Source organism: Enoplosus armatus, chromosome 7 (genome assembly GCF_043641665.1).
Source record: "Enoplosus armatus isolate fEnoArm2 chromosome 7, fEnoArm2.hap1, whole genome shotgun sequence".
In the NCBI taxonomy this organism is placed as follows: domain Eukaryota; kingdom Metazoa; phylum Chordata; class Actinopteri; order Centrarchiformes; family Enoplosidae; genus Enoplosus; species Enoplosus armatus.
The window spans coordinates 14,297,625-14,314,583 of record NC_092186.1 but is presented as its reverse complement, the minus strand read 5'-3'; the positions used below and the strand labels follow the sequence as shown (position 1 = coordinate 14,314,583).

Below are 16,959 nucleotides of genomic sequence, written 5' to 3'. Positions count from 1 at the left end.
AACAGCGCTCGTGTGTGGTGACATATGAAGTGTGTCAATATACCAGACGTCTTCTGTCTCAGAAAGGTGAAACAAATTCTGTTCATTTTGGGAAAACTTTGCCACTTTGAATATCATTGCAATAACTATCTTGAACATCGTCTGCATTTTTCTTTCTGCAAGTTTTTAGACAGACACAAAACACGAGATACGAGACTCTGCTGCTATACTGACGTTAAACATGAAAGCAAGATAAGCCTTTTCATATTTTCCTAATGTTTGATTTTCTTTCCATTCAACAATTTGTCCATCTGTCTGAATAAATCTTGTTGACCTGAATCTTCAAAGCCTCTCCAGCATCAGAGCACTCTTTGTTTGTTTATTGTAACCTTCATTAATCAGATTCATTCAATTCAATTCAATTCAATTCAATTCAATTCAAGTGCTCCACATTTCCCCTCCTGGTCCTGCTCCCAGTCTGAGAACCACTGGCCTATATACTGAGAGGTTTGACTCACTAACAATTCAACTGAACATCTGAAGCGGTGCATCGCATCACTCTGTTCTTGACACGTTTCTACTCATATTACTGGGATTTCAGAACCTACCTACTTTGTAAATAAACTCCGTGCAGGTTGGATGGACGGAGCGACTGCAGCCACAGACACATTCATAGAAATAAAGCTTTGGTAGTTAATGCAAAGAATAGCAATGCACATACATATACTGTAGCTACTCGGGCACTTTAAGATCACATGACACGATGACTCACGAGTCAGTTTTGCACCAATTTGAGGTCGGGGGTAAATCGAGGTCTAACTATGAGCTTATTAAAAATGTGGCACAACCAAGAAAAACATTCCAAACATTATAAAATACATAAACAATCATCGTGTGGATGCTCAAACTAGTCTCACTAGTATAAACAACACATGTAGAAGTACTTAACAACTACAGTAGAGTAATAATGCACATCAAAATATATGAAATATATTACAAAGCAACTTCACAGACTAGAAATGTTTGAATCACAACATCCCTTTTTTGTGTACAAGTCGTTTTTTTTTCTTCATGTTTTGTGTATTAAATGCACTTTTCCTGCAAGTGCCTCCAGGGTTGTGATTGACGTTATTACAACTCAACCAAAAAAAAAGATGGAGTATAAAAAGAATCAACAAGTTGAAACCAGTTGATTTGTTTTGATATGCTGTGGTGTGTGTCGAGTCCTTCCTCAGGTTTCTATTGATTCATATTTAGTCTTTTGATTGGCTTGTCTTCTCCCTGTTGATCCTAGAGCAGTTAAAAGGCATGTAAACAGTCGTCTGTAGCCTATCTACGCAGCTTCTCCAAAATAAATCCAGGAAAAGTGAAGAAAAAATAATCTAAAGAAACACAAATATCTCAAAGTAAACAGCACTTACTACAGAGTCCTTTAAAAAAAGAAGAGAATAATCCCAGGGCAGTGTGGTCTGTGTTTCCTGTTATGTGCAGAAGATTTTCCCTTGACGTCTGTCTGTCTGTCTGTCTGTCTGTATAGCATTAGCTCTCTCCTCAACTTTAGCAATATTACACTATGCTTGTGCTTCAGCAGGTTTTTCTTTATGTGTTTCTGCATTACAGTGTGTATTGTGTGTGTGTTTCTCTATACTTATAAAGACCAAATATACTTACAAGTATGTAAAAATGAGGTAAACTGTCCAAAGTGAGGGTGGCCTGAGCTCCTCACTGCTTTAAAGGTTTAGACTGACGGTGAGGGGCACTACACTTGCACTACACTCGTAGCTAAAAGGGAGGAGGGTTGAGGTTGGGTGTTAGTGAATGAGGTCCTTATAAGTATAGTATATGTGTGTGTGTGTTTGTGTGTACGTGCTGACGTTGTGGACTCAGCTGAAAGCCTCGTCATCCGTGTCTTCAATTAGCACCTTTGTGTCCTTTTTCGATCTAGAAAAGAAGATTGAAAAAATGAAAACATTATCTGGCATTTCATTTCACATCATTTCAACAGACATGTAATGTTGTTTTTAATTCATTGATGGTCGCATCTTCATCATCAGCATTATGTCATACAACTGCAGTCTTTTGTGGTGTGATTCAATTGTTTAATATTAGAACTATTTGTTTGTGTTTATAAATCAAACTAAAATAAAAATGCATGAGTCTGATGTCAAGTGTCCATTATATGTCTTACTGTGAGGAGGACAGTAGGGGGCGTCGGAGTGACAGGCTGTAGGACCTCTTCCAGGTCTTCTTGCCCGAGCGGTTCCGGACGCCGTCCTCCTGGTCCATCATCTGCTCCAGAAGCGTCTGGTCATCGGCATTGAGCGGCGCCACCGAGATGTCCCTCACAGCACGAAACTCACCACAGTTATTCAGGTGCTCGTTTTCCAGACGGAAGAAGTTCCACACAAAACGCCTGCAGAGAGAAGGTGAGCATTGATGAACCTGAGGCAGGGGGTCATTCTGTATTAGAAACAAATGTGAGGGCTTATGGGAATGGGTGTCGAGGAAGATAGCACAATGTCTGGAGAGATGTGCTGCATCTCCATCTCCTCATATCAGTTTGATGCAAGTTTTTCCAAATATTTTTCATATGATTTCATTCATCACTGAAATAAAATCCTCACCCTAGAGAGCACGTGTGTGACTTCAGGTATGTATATAACACACAGTTATCATGTAATCGAGACCCACCTGAAGACCTCGAGGGGAGCCAGCACGGTGGCTACGATGTCGCCCACAGAGTGGATCTTGGTCATTGTGGTCAGAGAGATCTGGATCGTCCAGGCAAAACGCAGGATCACATCTTCTATGATGGCACAGTAGTAGTAGGCCTGGACGCAGGGGAGACAGGATCAGGGTAACGTGTGTGTGTGTGTGTGTGTGTGTGTGTGATGCCTGTCAGACCCTACCTTGTGTGGGTAAACAATTTCTTCCCTGAGGAAGGTGTTTTCTCCGGCCCCGCGGTCAAACAGACCCCAGTCCATGCGCAGATCCCAGATCAGTGTGTACAGGGAGCTGATAGTGGAGAACACGATCAGCAGGTAGAAGAACATGTCGGCATCTGTGTGTCCTTGCTCTGGAATAAAAACACAACTGATTACAGATAACACAATTTAAAGAAATTTCTTTAAATAAGTCTCAAAGATTCAAATTCTGTTCAAAGATCTAGTTGAAAGGAAGTGCAGTTATTAAATGAAGCTTTACAAAAAATCTTCAATCTTACTCAAGTGAGTCAGTGCAACATTGACCACTAGAGGGAGCCCTTCTGTCATGAATACACTAGCAATGATTACGGTCCTGTGGACAACTATTAAGTTAAGAGTTTAATTTCCACCTACATCTTAACATTTTTCACCGAATGGAAGACGACCAAACATCAAATTACAGGCTGTGTTGCAGCTTGTTCACTTACTGAGTTGTAAGCAAGCAGTGAGATACACTAAACATACATTCTGTTTTAGCGTTACAAACGGGAGGTTTTGTACAAATACTACTACTGCTGCCTCTTTATTACTACAGTTACATGCAGTAACTGAAATAAAGTGTCCACTATAGCAGCCGTGAGGTTCTTTCATGTTGATTCGACTTCAGAAATCTTTACAGTACGTGTCTGTATTCTTCTGAGGTAATGCCAATATTATATATATATGTGTATATATGTGTGCATGTGCTTATCCCAATACTGCGTTTACATGTACAGCAATATATTGCTTAAATCAATAAGACTTAACCTGTGTAAAATGTGGTGTGTAATGCACCGGAGGCTTGTTTTGAAAGAAGAAATGTCAGTTACAGCCTTCTGTTCCAAATAATGTGTCCTACTTTTAATATCCAAACAAAGACTTTATTGGCTGAGTAAATGTTACCTAGTACCTATATGTACCTATATGTCTACAGCGGCAGATCATGCTGAGAGCATGTTGGCTGTAATGATAATAATTATTATTATTTGTCGACCTGCCCACAGCTGATTTCAGTTGTTTGATGTGCTGTGTAATGTCAGAGTGTGATCCGTGTGTCTATGCAGGATCACTGTGGGTGTGATTTGCTTGTTCCTCCGTGGGAGCTGATATATAAATCAGCACCTAGAGGCCCAACACAGTGACTCACACGGACACAGACAGTGGCCACCAGACAGAGACTGGGCTTGCTCCCATTTGTCATAGTCACTCCTTCTTCCTGCGAGCAGCCAACGAGACGCCGGGGAGCAGAGCAGAGAATTACTGCTGGGTCCATTGTGCTGTTTGCTTCTTCAGCTGAGCGATGGCATGGAAGTAGTCCCTACGGCCACACTGAGATTTCCCAGCCGTAGATTAAACTTAGTCCTGGACAATAGACTCTTTTTACTGGAGAATATAGATGGATGTGATTTCCTCAGCTTGTAAAGTGCTGAAGTATTTAACCCTTCAGTTTCTGTTAGGGCTGAGGTTTTTCCACCCAGCTGGTTAGCCACTACACCATTAAAAGGTTAAGCAGGGTGAGATGGACATTGATTGGATGCTCAGTAAGGGCTGATGGTGGTCACTGGATCCTGTCACACACACTCAATTGCTAGAAGTCTGTCACACACACACAGACGGTTGTTATTGTTGTCCACAGGCACCCATGAGGTTAAACACTGTGAAAGACAGAGCACTTCAGCAGGCTCATTTTATGCAACCGGCCCCACTGATGGAAACAAGTTCACAACAAGAACAATCAGTTCCTACTATTAGAGTGATTTCTCATCTGTTGCCATGGCAACCATACCCATCAACGAGGTAATTAATAATCCTGCACCTGGAGACGACTCAACAACAAACCTCATTCAACCAAATATTTAAATTCCAACACTATCCAGCAGTGAAACAAGTGATTTACACCTACATTTGTGCAGTTAAGAGACCTCACAGAAAAAAGTGAAAGAGTTTTAGGATAAGAATACAAACTAGGATTACCGCCCGCGGTTGTATGCCCCCGCCAACCAGTCAAGTTGCAGTTTACATCCACATCTGTCCAGACTCATATAATATATGTAGTGAATACTTGGAAGGAACTGAATAAAAGGTATAAACTGTATTTGTGGGCAAAATGGAAGTTATCACTATAAATTTGATACATATGTATGATTCCAGTGAACATTGTTGAACTGATTTCCATAGATGTATTGACTAAACAGGTACACATGTACTTGATTACTATGTAATGATGGATTCTTATAGAGTATAGCTACACAAAATGTGGTGCATTTGTTTCCTCCTGGTATTTTTAGAAATGGGTTATGATGGGTGAATGGGTATTTTTGGAAAGCCCGTACTGTGCTAGTTATTGTTTACTCATTGTGTCGTCCCAGTCAACATATTCTAAAAACCTAGTTTGAGGTCACGATGACCTTTGAGTCAAAAGTGTCACCTATTCAGTGTCCGACCATGAAGTATAGTCACTATCTCCCTTTCTGTTCCTGAGTTATGGTGCTGAATAATGGCCAAAAACGTGTTTGGTGAGGTCACAGTGACCTTTGACCTAATCAGTTTATCATTGAGTCCAAGACGTTTGTGCCAAATTTGAAGAAATCCCCTCAACGCGTAATAATGTGTTCACGAGAATGGGATGGACGGACAGACAACCGGGAAACATAAAAATGTTCTTGCATGAGGGTCATTGTTTACATCCACAGAGGATGCACCTCTATCAGATGGCTAACTCAGCCTGTGTCTGGCTCCAGATGTCAATATATTAGCTGTAGCAGGAGGAGGAGCAGGGGTGAATTAGAGTTCAAGCTGGCAGAGAGAGAGAGATTTGACTCAGAAATGTCTTTTATCTTCATTGGTTAACGTGTGTGTTTGACTGAGGGTGTCTGTGTGTGTGTGTGTGTGTGTGTGTGTGTGTGTGTGTGTGCTGCAATTCCTCACCTAATAATGAACGAGGGGTCAGTACATGAAATGAAGTTATAAAAGCTGTCAGCTCTGGGCTCATCTCTATTCCAGCAGAGTCCAGCAGACATGTGTTCAGCCTCAGGCTGGTAATTACACTCTCTCCTCTCCTCTCCTCTCCTCTCCTCTCCTCTCCTCTCCACCTCTCCACCTCTCCACCTCTCCACCTCTCCTCATCATTTCCTACCGTTATACGTGTTTTGATATCTATTAAATCTGTGAATCCCTTTCATGTCGATGTTTCTCGCCTCTCTGGTGCTCTCGTTTTCTCTGTTACTTCTTTCCTCTCTCTGTCTAACCTTTCATTTTTACCTCCCCACTGTACTCTATCGGCTCTAAATCTACTGATCCTTCGCTGCAGCTTGACTCCATTTATTTCCGGCCACCCTCTCACAGAGACCAGCAGGACTAATGTTCCTCTGTGCTCATGGTTATTTTAGCTGGTTTTGGGAGTTTTTGATGTTGATGTCACAGACGGAGGGATGTCTTTAAAACCTCTGTGCACTGACTAGACAAACACCTCTGCAATTTTTCTCATTTATGATCTCTCATTTTGTAATTTACCCTGTGCATTTTGTTATTTCCTTCTCCAAATAACTTCTCTCAGTCTATCAGAGGCTCTATTCCTACCCAGCATGCAACATCCTGTTCTCCTTCCTTTGCCTGTCTGTGAGATAAATCCCATGGGTTTAAATTAGCATTAGCCCTGTAACTCCTCAGCATCTAAAACAGCAATAAGTCTCAAGCCAATGTACATAATGCTGAGCCTGTATTGATCCTGAGTAAAGTAATCTGCTGTATTGTCAGGCATCACACTGTATCTTACAGGGTTTGGGAATTCTGCCTAAACCAGGAAAACCTCATATCATCTCTCTGGTTACAGGCCTTTGAGCGTCTGCTGAGATTACAATTTCATGACAGTGTCCAATCAGTTCTTCACAGCGCTGAACTGAACGTTTCTCTGAGGGTAGAAACCTGCTTCGCCTGCTTCAACACATTAAACATGATTCAACCCTCAAATCCCCCATCGACACAACGCAACCAAAAAAGTTTCTTTCTAAAAACTGCATCACAGTTTGCCACATGTACACCAGAGAGGAGACTGCACCTCATAATATTACAGATTTAGATTTGCAAATGTAAGACTTGGACACTGAATACCATTCAGTCCTCTACAGAGAACCCCATGATTTATTTGTTAAGTATTTCGCTTTCCCGGAGCTAAATGTGGGCAGTTCCAGGAATGAGTGAGGCAGTGAGGCAATGAGGTCACACAGAAATCATCAGGGCTGTGATCAGGTTAGCAATGAAGGTGACACATCCACAGACAGAAGCTGGGAGCTCTGCCAGATACTGACTGACACTCCAGCCACCTTTAACAGCTGGACCCAGCGGTGTGAACACGGCACCACCCTGCTGTCTTTTCTGGCAGATGCTGGGTAATGCAGGCAGACTGGGCCTCATCTGTCCTGCCTACACCAAGACTACAGGAAGCATCAGTGTTCATGGGCTTTTTTCATGCCTGTACTCTCTACTTTTATTGCTTCGGAGGCTGTTTACTCATCATTTCCATATTCAGATGCAGGATATTCTGACATTGATGCCCATATTTGTTCATGAAAGGCTTTAGAAATTTACCAGAACAATAATTTCTGCAGCGGATACATCAAATATCTCCACAACAGGCAATTTCCTCAACCATCCATTCACTATCCATGTGTGTACGTGTGTAATTGTCGGTCTTCCCACCCTGCTCCTCCCCTTAACCAGCGACTGGTCTCGGCCTCCATTATAATGCGGGATGAAAGACAGCTTCATACAGAATAACACATGAAGAGAGGCCATTAGTCTACAGGCTTCAGACCAGAGGAGGAAGGAGGATATGGTTTAATGGACGCCTTTCCTACCGAGATATGGAAGAAAAAAAGTCTGTCTGTCTGTCTCTCTCTCTTCCTGGTTCATTCAATATCAGATCACTGGCGGTCAGCTTAGGAAGCAAGCATATTGATTAGAATTTATATCGGAAAAGAATAAAGTCAAGCTGGGAAATAACATTCAGCCTTTTGAAAGGTTGAAGATGAAGTTTCATGGATGGCATTTTAGCTGGTAAATAAATATATAAACTAGCATCTGAGAAGAGTTTAAATATATGAGCGAAACCAGCCGTGTACGGACAAATATCTGTGATGGAGAACTGAAATACAGAGGACGCATGCTGAAGGGATGCTTTTATTGCCTGGGTGCTGAGTCTTTGAACATGAGCTCCTTTGTGATATGGCTTCAGAATCAGAATAATTACAGGCTAATTGTGAAGCTGTCAGAGGGAGAGTGACTTGACTTTTAATGGTAACCCCTCTCTCTTTTCCTCTGTTTCTCTCCTTCCAATCTTGTTTCTGGTAGATCTCAAATGGGAGTATTTCTCTTTCTTTCTCTCTATTTTTCCTACTTCTCCTTTTTCTCTGCTCTGTCCCTTCTCTCTCTCCTGATCTCAGATTGAAGGCCATATTGTGAGAGCAGAACCTTGTTTATCCGTTGCTGTGTTTGACAATCCTTTCCCATTTCCATTATAAAGCTCTAGGCACTGACAAGGAAACCAAGGCCAACTTCTAGCATTTGCACTCAAGGTCACCTCTGCTTTCTGAGCACACACATGACTCAATACAAAGGCTCAAAAGCCTGTGTGTTGTTGACATGCTCCTGGAACAGCAACACACAAATATTGTTGCTTTGGACCGACTGACTTATGTGTGAGCTGGATTTTACAGCATTGCAACTGACAGAAGATGCACTTTTACATTACCATGTTTACTCAGCAACCTACTACCAGGGGTACGTGACACAAAAAATAGAGTGTAGATATATGGTGAGTGTGTCCTACCTCTGTGTGTGGCATAGAGCGCAGCGAAGGTGACGACAAAGAAGGTGGTAGAATATTTCCCAGCATTCACAAGGTGAGGGAAGGCCCTCTTGGTGTCACGATAACGCCTCAGACATTGGATGAAGCGGAACCAGGCGGGCAGACACTGGATGATGGCACGCAGACCGTACGAGTAGCTGTGGCATACGTAGTCATCAGGGTCTAGAACAGTATAAAACAGTGCATGATCATGTTATAATCTCTTGTTCTCTTTTTAATTTTCTCTGCCTTTTCTCTTCCACAATGCCTTCCCCACATTCCCTGTTCCCTTCACACAGAGAAGCTCATCATTATGAGAGTCACAATGCGACCTCTGTGTGGCCAAACATTTCCATTCCATTAGCTCTGTGGTAATTGGCTGCGTGGAGGCCGAAGTGTCACCGTTGGTGGAGTGGACGGACAGCAATTAAAACCTTATTCACATCACATTTCCTGACAGGACTGCTTAACCGTCTGGCACACTGTCAACTTAGTCCGTCACATTTACAACCAAAAGATTTGTGTCTTTATTTCCATATTATGATGTGATGCAGCAGGTGAAGAATTAACACTGTGATTACAAACAAATATTAAAAATAAAAAATAAAATATATTAAAAATATATTCAAAAATATATTGTCTATGTATTATTCATACCCAAAACACACAAAGTAGAGACCCAGGAATCCATGGTGCATTGCTTTTAGCTTAAGTATTTTCAGATAATTTCTTTCTGTAACACGACATTAACCTTGGACTATTTTTCAGCTGTTCACAGACAGAAATGCAGAGGACATAAAGTTTAAGATGAAGCCATTCTGAACCTGGATTAATGTCTCACCTTTAAGCTTGGGCAGTAGGCCCTTGCTGTTGCTCCACTGCAGCTCAAAGATGTAGAAGCAGATGAGATACTCCAGGTCCATCAGAACAAACACCAGAGAGTTGAGCTGATCAGCCAACCAGAAGTCTGCAAACTCCACCCGGTGAAAGGGTGCTGTGAACACGCGAAACTGGAAACAGACAAGAGTAGGAGTAGAAGTTAAGCCGTTATTTTGTAATAATATTTATTGTAATCTCAATGAGTTCAACATGTACTTTAACATTCATTTTAACATAAACCGGGAAGAATATATAAAAGCATCTCAGACAAATATAAATGTCAGTCAATGCCGATTTCAGAAAACACCTTGGCTGACCTCACTGCTACACAATTGACTTCAGACGTTACAGTGAATTCTGATTGTGTGTATGAGCTTTCAACACCGGGACTGAATTTGTCAAATATTAATTAGTGTGTAATTGTCACAGCACTTCAGTAGAGAAGTGGAAAGCAGGAAACAACCTCTATTAATGATCTGTAACACACAAAGGGATAGAGCCTCCAGACTACCTTATCAGCACGCCACAGGACACCCTAATGAGTCACGCTTTGTGTCTGTGTGCATGTATTTGTTTATTTGTGTGTCACTACTCACTGGTGTACAACACAAACACATGAAACAACCTGGCAATGTTTTGTGGTGTGCTTTGGCTTCTATGGGCATGTTATTTGGGATATGACTTTTGGCAGGAGCTCAGTTATTGACCACGCTTTGTAAAATGATACAACCCGCTCGACTCTTTCCATTTACCCCCCCCTCAGGCCACATCTGACATTCAGGAGCGACTGCATGCCTCTCTCCATGTACACTTTCAGACGCAAACCCCACACACTCGGCCTCCGCTGCAAATGTCAAAGAATATTGATCTCTTTCTTTTTTACACATATCAGCTCATTACATGTTTCTCTTAACCTGTCAATCAAAGTCTGTATTGATCGAGTGGCCATCTCACCCATATCCGCCTTATCTGTGTCTCAAGGCTAAGGCTGCTGCAGTGATGTGGTTAGGTTTTCATTTCTTGAGCAAACACTAGTAATCCAGGTGTTAGCTCTGCAGTTTGTCCTATAATGAAATCTTTGTCCTCTACCTGGTGTTTATTGTCAGAGGAAATTAGCACATCTGGCATGGATACATTTTATAGCACAGCTAGAAGCAACAGATTGTTTGTTCCAATAAAACTACAGTTTCTCCTGAAACATCCTTCACTTATCCATCCAATTACTTATTGCTTATTCCATGAGGCTACATGTATGACAATCATGGAAAACAGCTCATAAACAGAGTATGAGAGTATGACTGAGGCTGATTATGGAGCCACATCAGCGGAGGAGGGCTGAGGGAGTGTTGCTGAGGACTGTGGGGAGCTGTGAAGGAAAGGACAAGAATATGAGGAGGGGGTCTGCTGCTGCGGGAGCGCTGGAAGAGGAGGAAGAGGAGGAGGGACAGAGGAGCTCAGGGCATCAGCATACTGATAGATCTATGCCTGTAATGATTGCACAGTCACAACCCTCCACCTCCCCTGGGAAGAGGCTGCATTCTATTATCCCTCCACCCTCTGCCCTGTGTCTCACTACACCCCCACCACACACACACACACACACACACACACACACACACACACACACACACACACACACACCCCTCCCTGCAGCCCTGTAGCTTGGCTTAGACAAAGAACAGAGTAACAGAGGAGGGTTTAGTAAACATGAGACTTCTGATAGATATCTGAATTGTACATGCTTTCATTGTGTGAGATACACGCACGCAGGGCATATTCAAATTGTGTCAGCAGCACAATACCATAGCAAAATACACAGCTGTAAAAAACAAGACAAAGAGCTCAAACAAATCTGGTTGTAATTGTTTTCCTTGGTCTCAGTGACCAAGTTTCAGTGACCTGTCATCCCATTTATAAAACTTAAGCCAACTATGACTTTGTCTTCACTTCACTTGTATGACATTATGTATGAAATAAAATTTTGTATTCCATGACACAAAAAGTGTTTTTTTGGAACAGTGTATACATTTCTGTCAGTATTTTGGGGGTTTAAAGTTTGGAAATATGATTTTGAAATGACTCATTGAGTACACAAGTTACGCAAACATCTAAATAACCATCATTCTTTATAAATAACTACAAATTTCACATTAAACCTGGCCCTTGCACTATGTGCTGCAATTCAAGTTTCTTCTGCGTTCACCATATTTAATATTCAGCCCACATACTGAGCAGGTATCTCACATCGTCTCATCTTGTTTGCATTTGGTTCGTTTTGTTATGGCAGCCCTGTAAAGCATTACTTACTGCTGGCTCACAGCTGTCAATATTTGTCTTTGTGTATCCATGAACCTTAACTGTTGGGCTCATTCATCCAGTTTGAATGACATCCTTCTTATAAAACCCACCGTGGTCAGACACATTTTCAGATGCTCTTAGTGAGTATGATTGGTGGCACCACAGTTCAAATGTCATCATTGTAATTCATTCTAACTAAAGTCGCAGAGGTGTGACAGAAATGCTCCAACAAATAAATGAGTGGACTAACCAGCAGCTTGAGGAGCCAGAAACGTGATTTGTAGTAGCAGGTCTTGAAGGGGTTGATGAGGAAGAGCACCATGAAGCCATAGAGGATAAGCGGGTTGATCTGCATGGGGAGGTAGGTGTACTCTGAGTAGAGACAGGAGAGGATGCTGAGACACCACAACACACCCAGGAAACCAGCAATCTGCAGCACACAGAGGAGAAACAGAACAGACTGGCATTAAAAGGAAGCACTTTCGACACATAATCACAATTAACAAGGTAATCTGAATAATTCAGTGCAAATTATGTTGTGTTTTGTAATTCTAGAGCATAAATGAAACCCTGTGGACGTTAGGTATGTACTGTTTTTGCTGAATGAAATCTTCTTATTTTACATGTTAATGTATTTCTTGAATATGGAATACCCTGATGACTACACAACCCTATTCATCTCTAATGCATATTTTAAAAATGCATCATTACTCATATCAATCTGAAAACAAAGTTGGTTTTCTCATTACAGAGAAAAAGTTTATTTTCTGAAGACGCTGGGCTCTCATTCAGTAACAGAAATAATTCCATTTGTTTCCTCATTCTGACCTCAAACAGGTGTTGGTGTGAGAGGTTGTTTCGGGGGTTGATCTCGAAGATGAGGACATGGTTGACTCCTGCCTGTCTCCATCCATAAGTGTTGATGCCCAACAGGAAGAGGAACTGGATCAACAGGAAACCGCCCCGATAGATCCGCACCAGTGGCCACACGTTCTCGAAGCGGACGAACACAGCACCTGATAAAACCACCAAGATAAAATATGAAACCTTTGTCTGTCTTGCTTGATAACAAATCTGAGGGAAAACAATAATAAAAACCTGGCCATCAAGCTCCCTATTAATCTTAAACAATCTACCAAAACTACCAGTGACACATTATAGATTGTGCAGGGCTCAACAGGATATGAAAAATGTATGAACCTGAATGTTTATGTGACTTACCAGTGAGAACGAAGGAGATGGCGAGAATGATAAAGAAGCCGCAGTAGAGACCGACACGAAAGGTTGTCCAGGCCAAAGCAGGCTGAACCAGACAGAGAGGAATACAGAAAAACATTATTAACAATGTTAACAATAATAATAAATAAGACACCTAACCACTGTATATATTAACAAGTTCACAGATACTGTGTATGCAGATAGATTACAGTCATTTTTCAAATAAACTTCATGTAACTACAACTTATTGAATGTGTCTCCATATAAAGCCACTCTGACCCCTTTTATCTGCTTGAATATATTTATTATACAGATACCTGCAGGGGAAATGGAAAGATCAATAGTCACATAGCACAATTCAAGTCAGACATGACAGTAATTAATGCAGTAATAACAGTAGATATAACATAGGGGGGTAAAGTGCCACTAGCCTCGATTGTTTCTGAAAGATATCCTGTCTGTTCAACAATGGAAAGGCACTTTATAAAATCAATACTGGAGGCTCTCATGGTTTGTCTCTTCCCATCTCACTCCCTCTCTCTATTTCTCTCATAACAAACCTCTCACCTTTTGTTTTTACACATTACAGTAAGATAAATGCAAAGATTATTCTTGATGGGATACTCTCAGGCGGTCACCAAATTTGTATTCAGGTAATTTAAAACAAACTGAGAAGAACAATGGTTGATATGATTGTCACTCTTCTGCATTTGCAGCCTGTAAATGTCTGTAAAAGTCCAACGGTTTGAGAGGCGGTTTCCAGTGTAACCAGCTGTACTTCTGACCTGAGCTGCTCCCAGTGGAGGAACTCTCAACCTCTTCATGGCCTTCTGACGATCTCCTCCCTCCAGCTCTGTGGTGACGAGGGTCTACACACACACACACACACACACACACACACACACACACAACAAACAACAATGATTTTATGTATGTTATTTGTTTTCCACCAGCATGTGACCTTTGTATCATGGTGTGTTTGTGCGTGTTTGTGTATATGCGAGCAGGCACCTCTGTCTCGGAGATGAGCTGTGTGATCTTCTTGCAGGTGTAGAAAGGTGCCACCTCCACATGAGCCACACGCCAGTCGGCCCCGCGAGAAGTATCCAGGATCTTGTCATGTTTCTTCAGGATTTTGCGGAAACCAGTGAAGTTCAGGTTCTGTGGACAGCAACAAGGGAACAACTGTTATATATCCATACCAGACACACAGATTGGTTTTATTTATTTATATGAAAATGTTAGTGATTACTCTAAAGATTGCTCCCTTGAATGTGGGTGTGTCTGAGAATGCATGAGTGTGTGTGCTGAAACCTGGTAGTTCTGGAGCAGGATGAGGCTGAGGTAGAACTCGCTGAAGGCTAGCTTCAGGTCCTTGATGTTGTGGTGTTTGCAGCGCTCCTCCTGAGACAGGTGGAACATCGTCTTGCGTTTCCGCAGGCCGGGCGGAGCGTTGCTCTCACGCTGAGCGTCCAGTGAAGACTGCAACTCATTCTGCAGCGTGGCAAAACGTCTCTGGGCTTCAGCAAGCTTTTCTACAGGTGGGAATAATTTAAAAGAGGTTTTAGGATTTTGCATGACTTATACTGCAACACATTCATGCATTTCTATAATAGACATATCCACACTTGGAAGCTGTGCAGAACAACTGAAGCCCTCTACTTTTAACCACTGTCTATTCTCTGAAGTCTAACCCGATGACTACATGTTGAGTTCTGTTATTTCCGTTAAACAAACAGTCCTTCACTCTGTTAGACGTGTGTTTTTATGACTGAGGGAGAGAAGGAAGAAGGCCCTTCAGTTTGACTTTTGCCTGACAAACTACTGGTAAGAGATGTCAACGAGCTGCCTCAGGTTGACACCGGTGATATTGGTAGAGGACAGGTTTCACTAACGATCAATTACAGAGAAGGCGGCGACTAAAAAAAACCCAAAAACCTTTTATACACCCTGTCTCCTCTGCTGTTCATCTGTTCCAGGAAGCAAAAGCATGGAGACTATTAGGCTGAGCTGACATGTAAATTCTGCAGAGGGAGGAACCATTATCTGGGTCAGAGATAGGTTAATATACCCAGAGAGAGAGAGACAGGGAAGGAGAGGGAATTCCACAGGGCCTGGGCAGTAACCTGCATTTCATTATCTTCCCTTGCCCCTCTACCTACTTTTCCGACACAGATTAGCCCTCATTCTCCTACTGCTTTTTCTTATTTCTTGTGACCAACTTTTATTTCTTTAATTTCTCCTTCGCCCACTCTCCTCTTCCTTCCACTCTTATGAACAACCTGCTAAAAATTGTTGGCAGTTTTCATGAAGGGTGTCTACATACAAGAGTTGCTGATTGCATTAGACCATCAGTCTATGGACTGGCAGCAACAAACCTCACAATCACACACATTAAGACAAGTCATATTTTCCAGTGAAAATCAATCAGTTTCAGAGTGTTTTTAGTCAGTGTGCAGCCCATTTTATGCACATCCATCCTCATCACCTCAATACAGTGTGGCTTTTAATGGGTCAACAAGGTCATGATTTGTTGAAAGACGTTTTTAGGTTAGGGTTAGGTTAACCCATACTAGTTAACTAGATTTAGTATCAAGTTTAATTAAATTATATTTAATTAAATTTATATAGCTCCAAATCATAACAGAAATTATCTCAGGGCACTTTTCATATAGAGAAGGTCTAGACTGTACTCTATGTATAATATTTATAGATATAAAGTTAGTATGTTTACTTGTTTTGAAAAACTTGCAAGTTATGTCTACTCCTGCTGTGAGTTCTTCTAGCTGGTGTGGAAACCATTATATAAACAGACCTGGAGTCACAATAAGAACAGTGCTGTATGTGACAGCAGTCTGAAATACACCACATTTGATTTGGTTTGAAGCATACTGCCAACCTGACTGGGGCTCCAATAGCTGTTCTAAAGCAGCAGTGATGATGTGAAGGGCTCACTGGTGACTTTCACTCTTTGTTGCTTAAATGCGCACACACACACACACACACACACACACACACACACACACACATACACACACACACACACACACACACTCACTCCAGATATCACAGTACCTTCCACACAGGAATGCCACAGCTCTTCTTTGACATATAAACTCCTTCTATAATCCTTCTACTCGACTCCCACAGTCTGTCATAACAATGCTTGGATGAACACATAACAACAGCAGGAGGAAGTCAAGACCCCGACTGGCTGCCACAGGTAGCTTTAGATTAAATCTCAGGTCTGGGATTGCAGTGGCACTTCACAACAGTGGACATGTCTGGACAGTTCATCTGTGTGGGGCTAATGAACCTTAAACAGACATGTGTTGATGGTTTAGATTTCCACTGTTATGGGTTTAGTGGAGAAATGTTAAGAGCCTGTTGTTCTCCCTTAGCTTTCAGGAACCGACAGGGTGAAAGGATATTCTATCCAAACAGCAGTCTGCCAAAATGTCTTTTTGGTGTGTGTTTAACCCATCAAGATGAAAGTGTTGTCCAACAGCCTGGATTTCAGCGCAATGCAGCAGAATGGCTTTGAGAGGTCGAGGACCCCTTTCAGAGGGAGATACAAAGGGAAAGAGCTATGTGGAGGCAAGTGTCTTATGTAAAGTCAGGACACGATTTATCTCCATCTATCCACCACTCTCTCTCACAACCTAACCAGCTTTTTCAAACTATTACACACTACATACACACACTTACACACACAGTAACTGGCATCAGATAAAGCTTTCTGTCGGACACAACTCAGCAATTTCTTGTTTCTCCCTC

The 16,959-nt window shown here is 41.9% G+C and overlaps 1 protein-coding gene across 2 annotated transcripts in view; it reads right to left on the bottom strand.

Moving 5' to 3' along the window:
* Positions 1-1,862: 1,862 nt before the first annotated feature.
* xpr1a (xenotropic and polytropic retrovirus receptor 1a) overlaps positions 1,863-16,959 on the bottom strand; it is a 60,574-nt gene continuing 45,477 nt past the window's right edge. The window contains exons 4-15 of one of the 2 annotated variants that reach the window (XM_070909316.1): positions 14,497-14,717; positions 14,194-14,343; positions 13,968-14,051; positions 13,186-13,267; positions 12,793-12,980; positions 12,215-12,394; positions 9,629-9,797; positions 8,770-8,970; positions 2,889-3,055; positions 2,671-2,810; positions 2,168-2,392; positions 1,863-1,920 (exon numbers count right to left, since the gene is read on the bottom strand). In XM_070909316.1, coding sequence (XP_070765417.1) covers positions 1,863-1,920; positions 2,168-2,392; positions 2,671-2,810; positions 2,889-3,055; positions 8,770-8,970; positions 9,629-9,797; positions 12,215-12,394; positions 12,793-12,980; positions 13,186-13,267; positions 13,968-14,051; positions 14,194-14,343; positions 14,497-14,717 — 1,865 coding nt within the window. The remainder of the gene's footprint in view (positions 1,921-2,167; positions 2,393-2,670; positions 2,811-2,888; positions 3,056-8,769; positions 8,971-9,628; positions 9,798-12,214; positions 12,395-12,792; positions 12,981-13,185; positions 13,268-13,967; positions 14,052-14,193; positions 14,344-14,496; positions 14,718-16,959) is intronic. The other variant, XM_070909317.1, reaches the window with a different exon arrangement.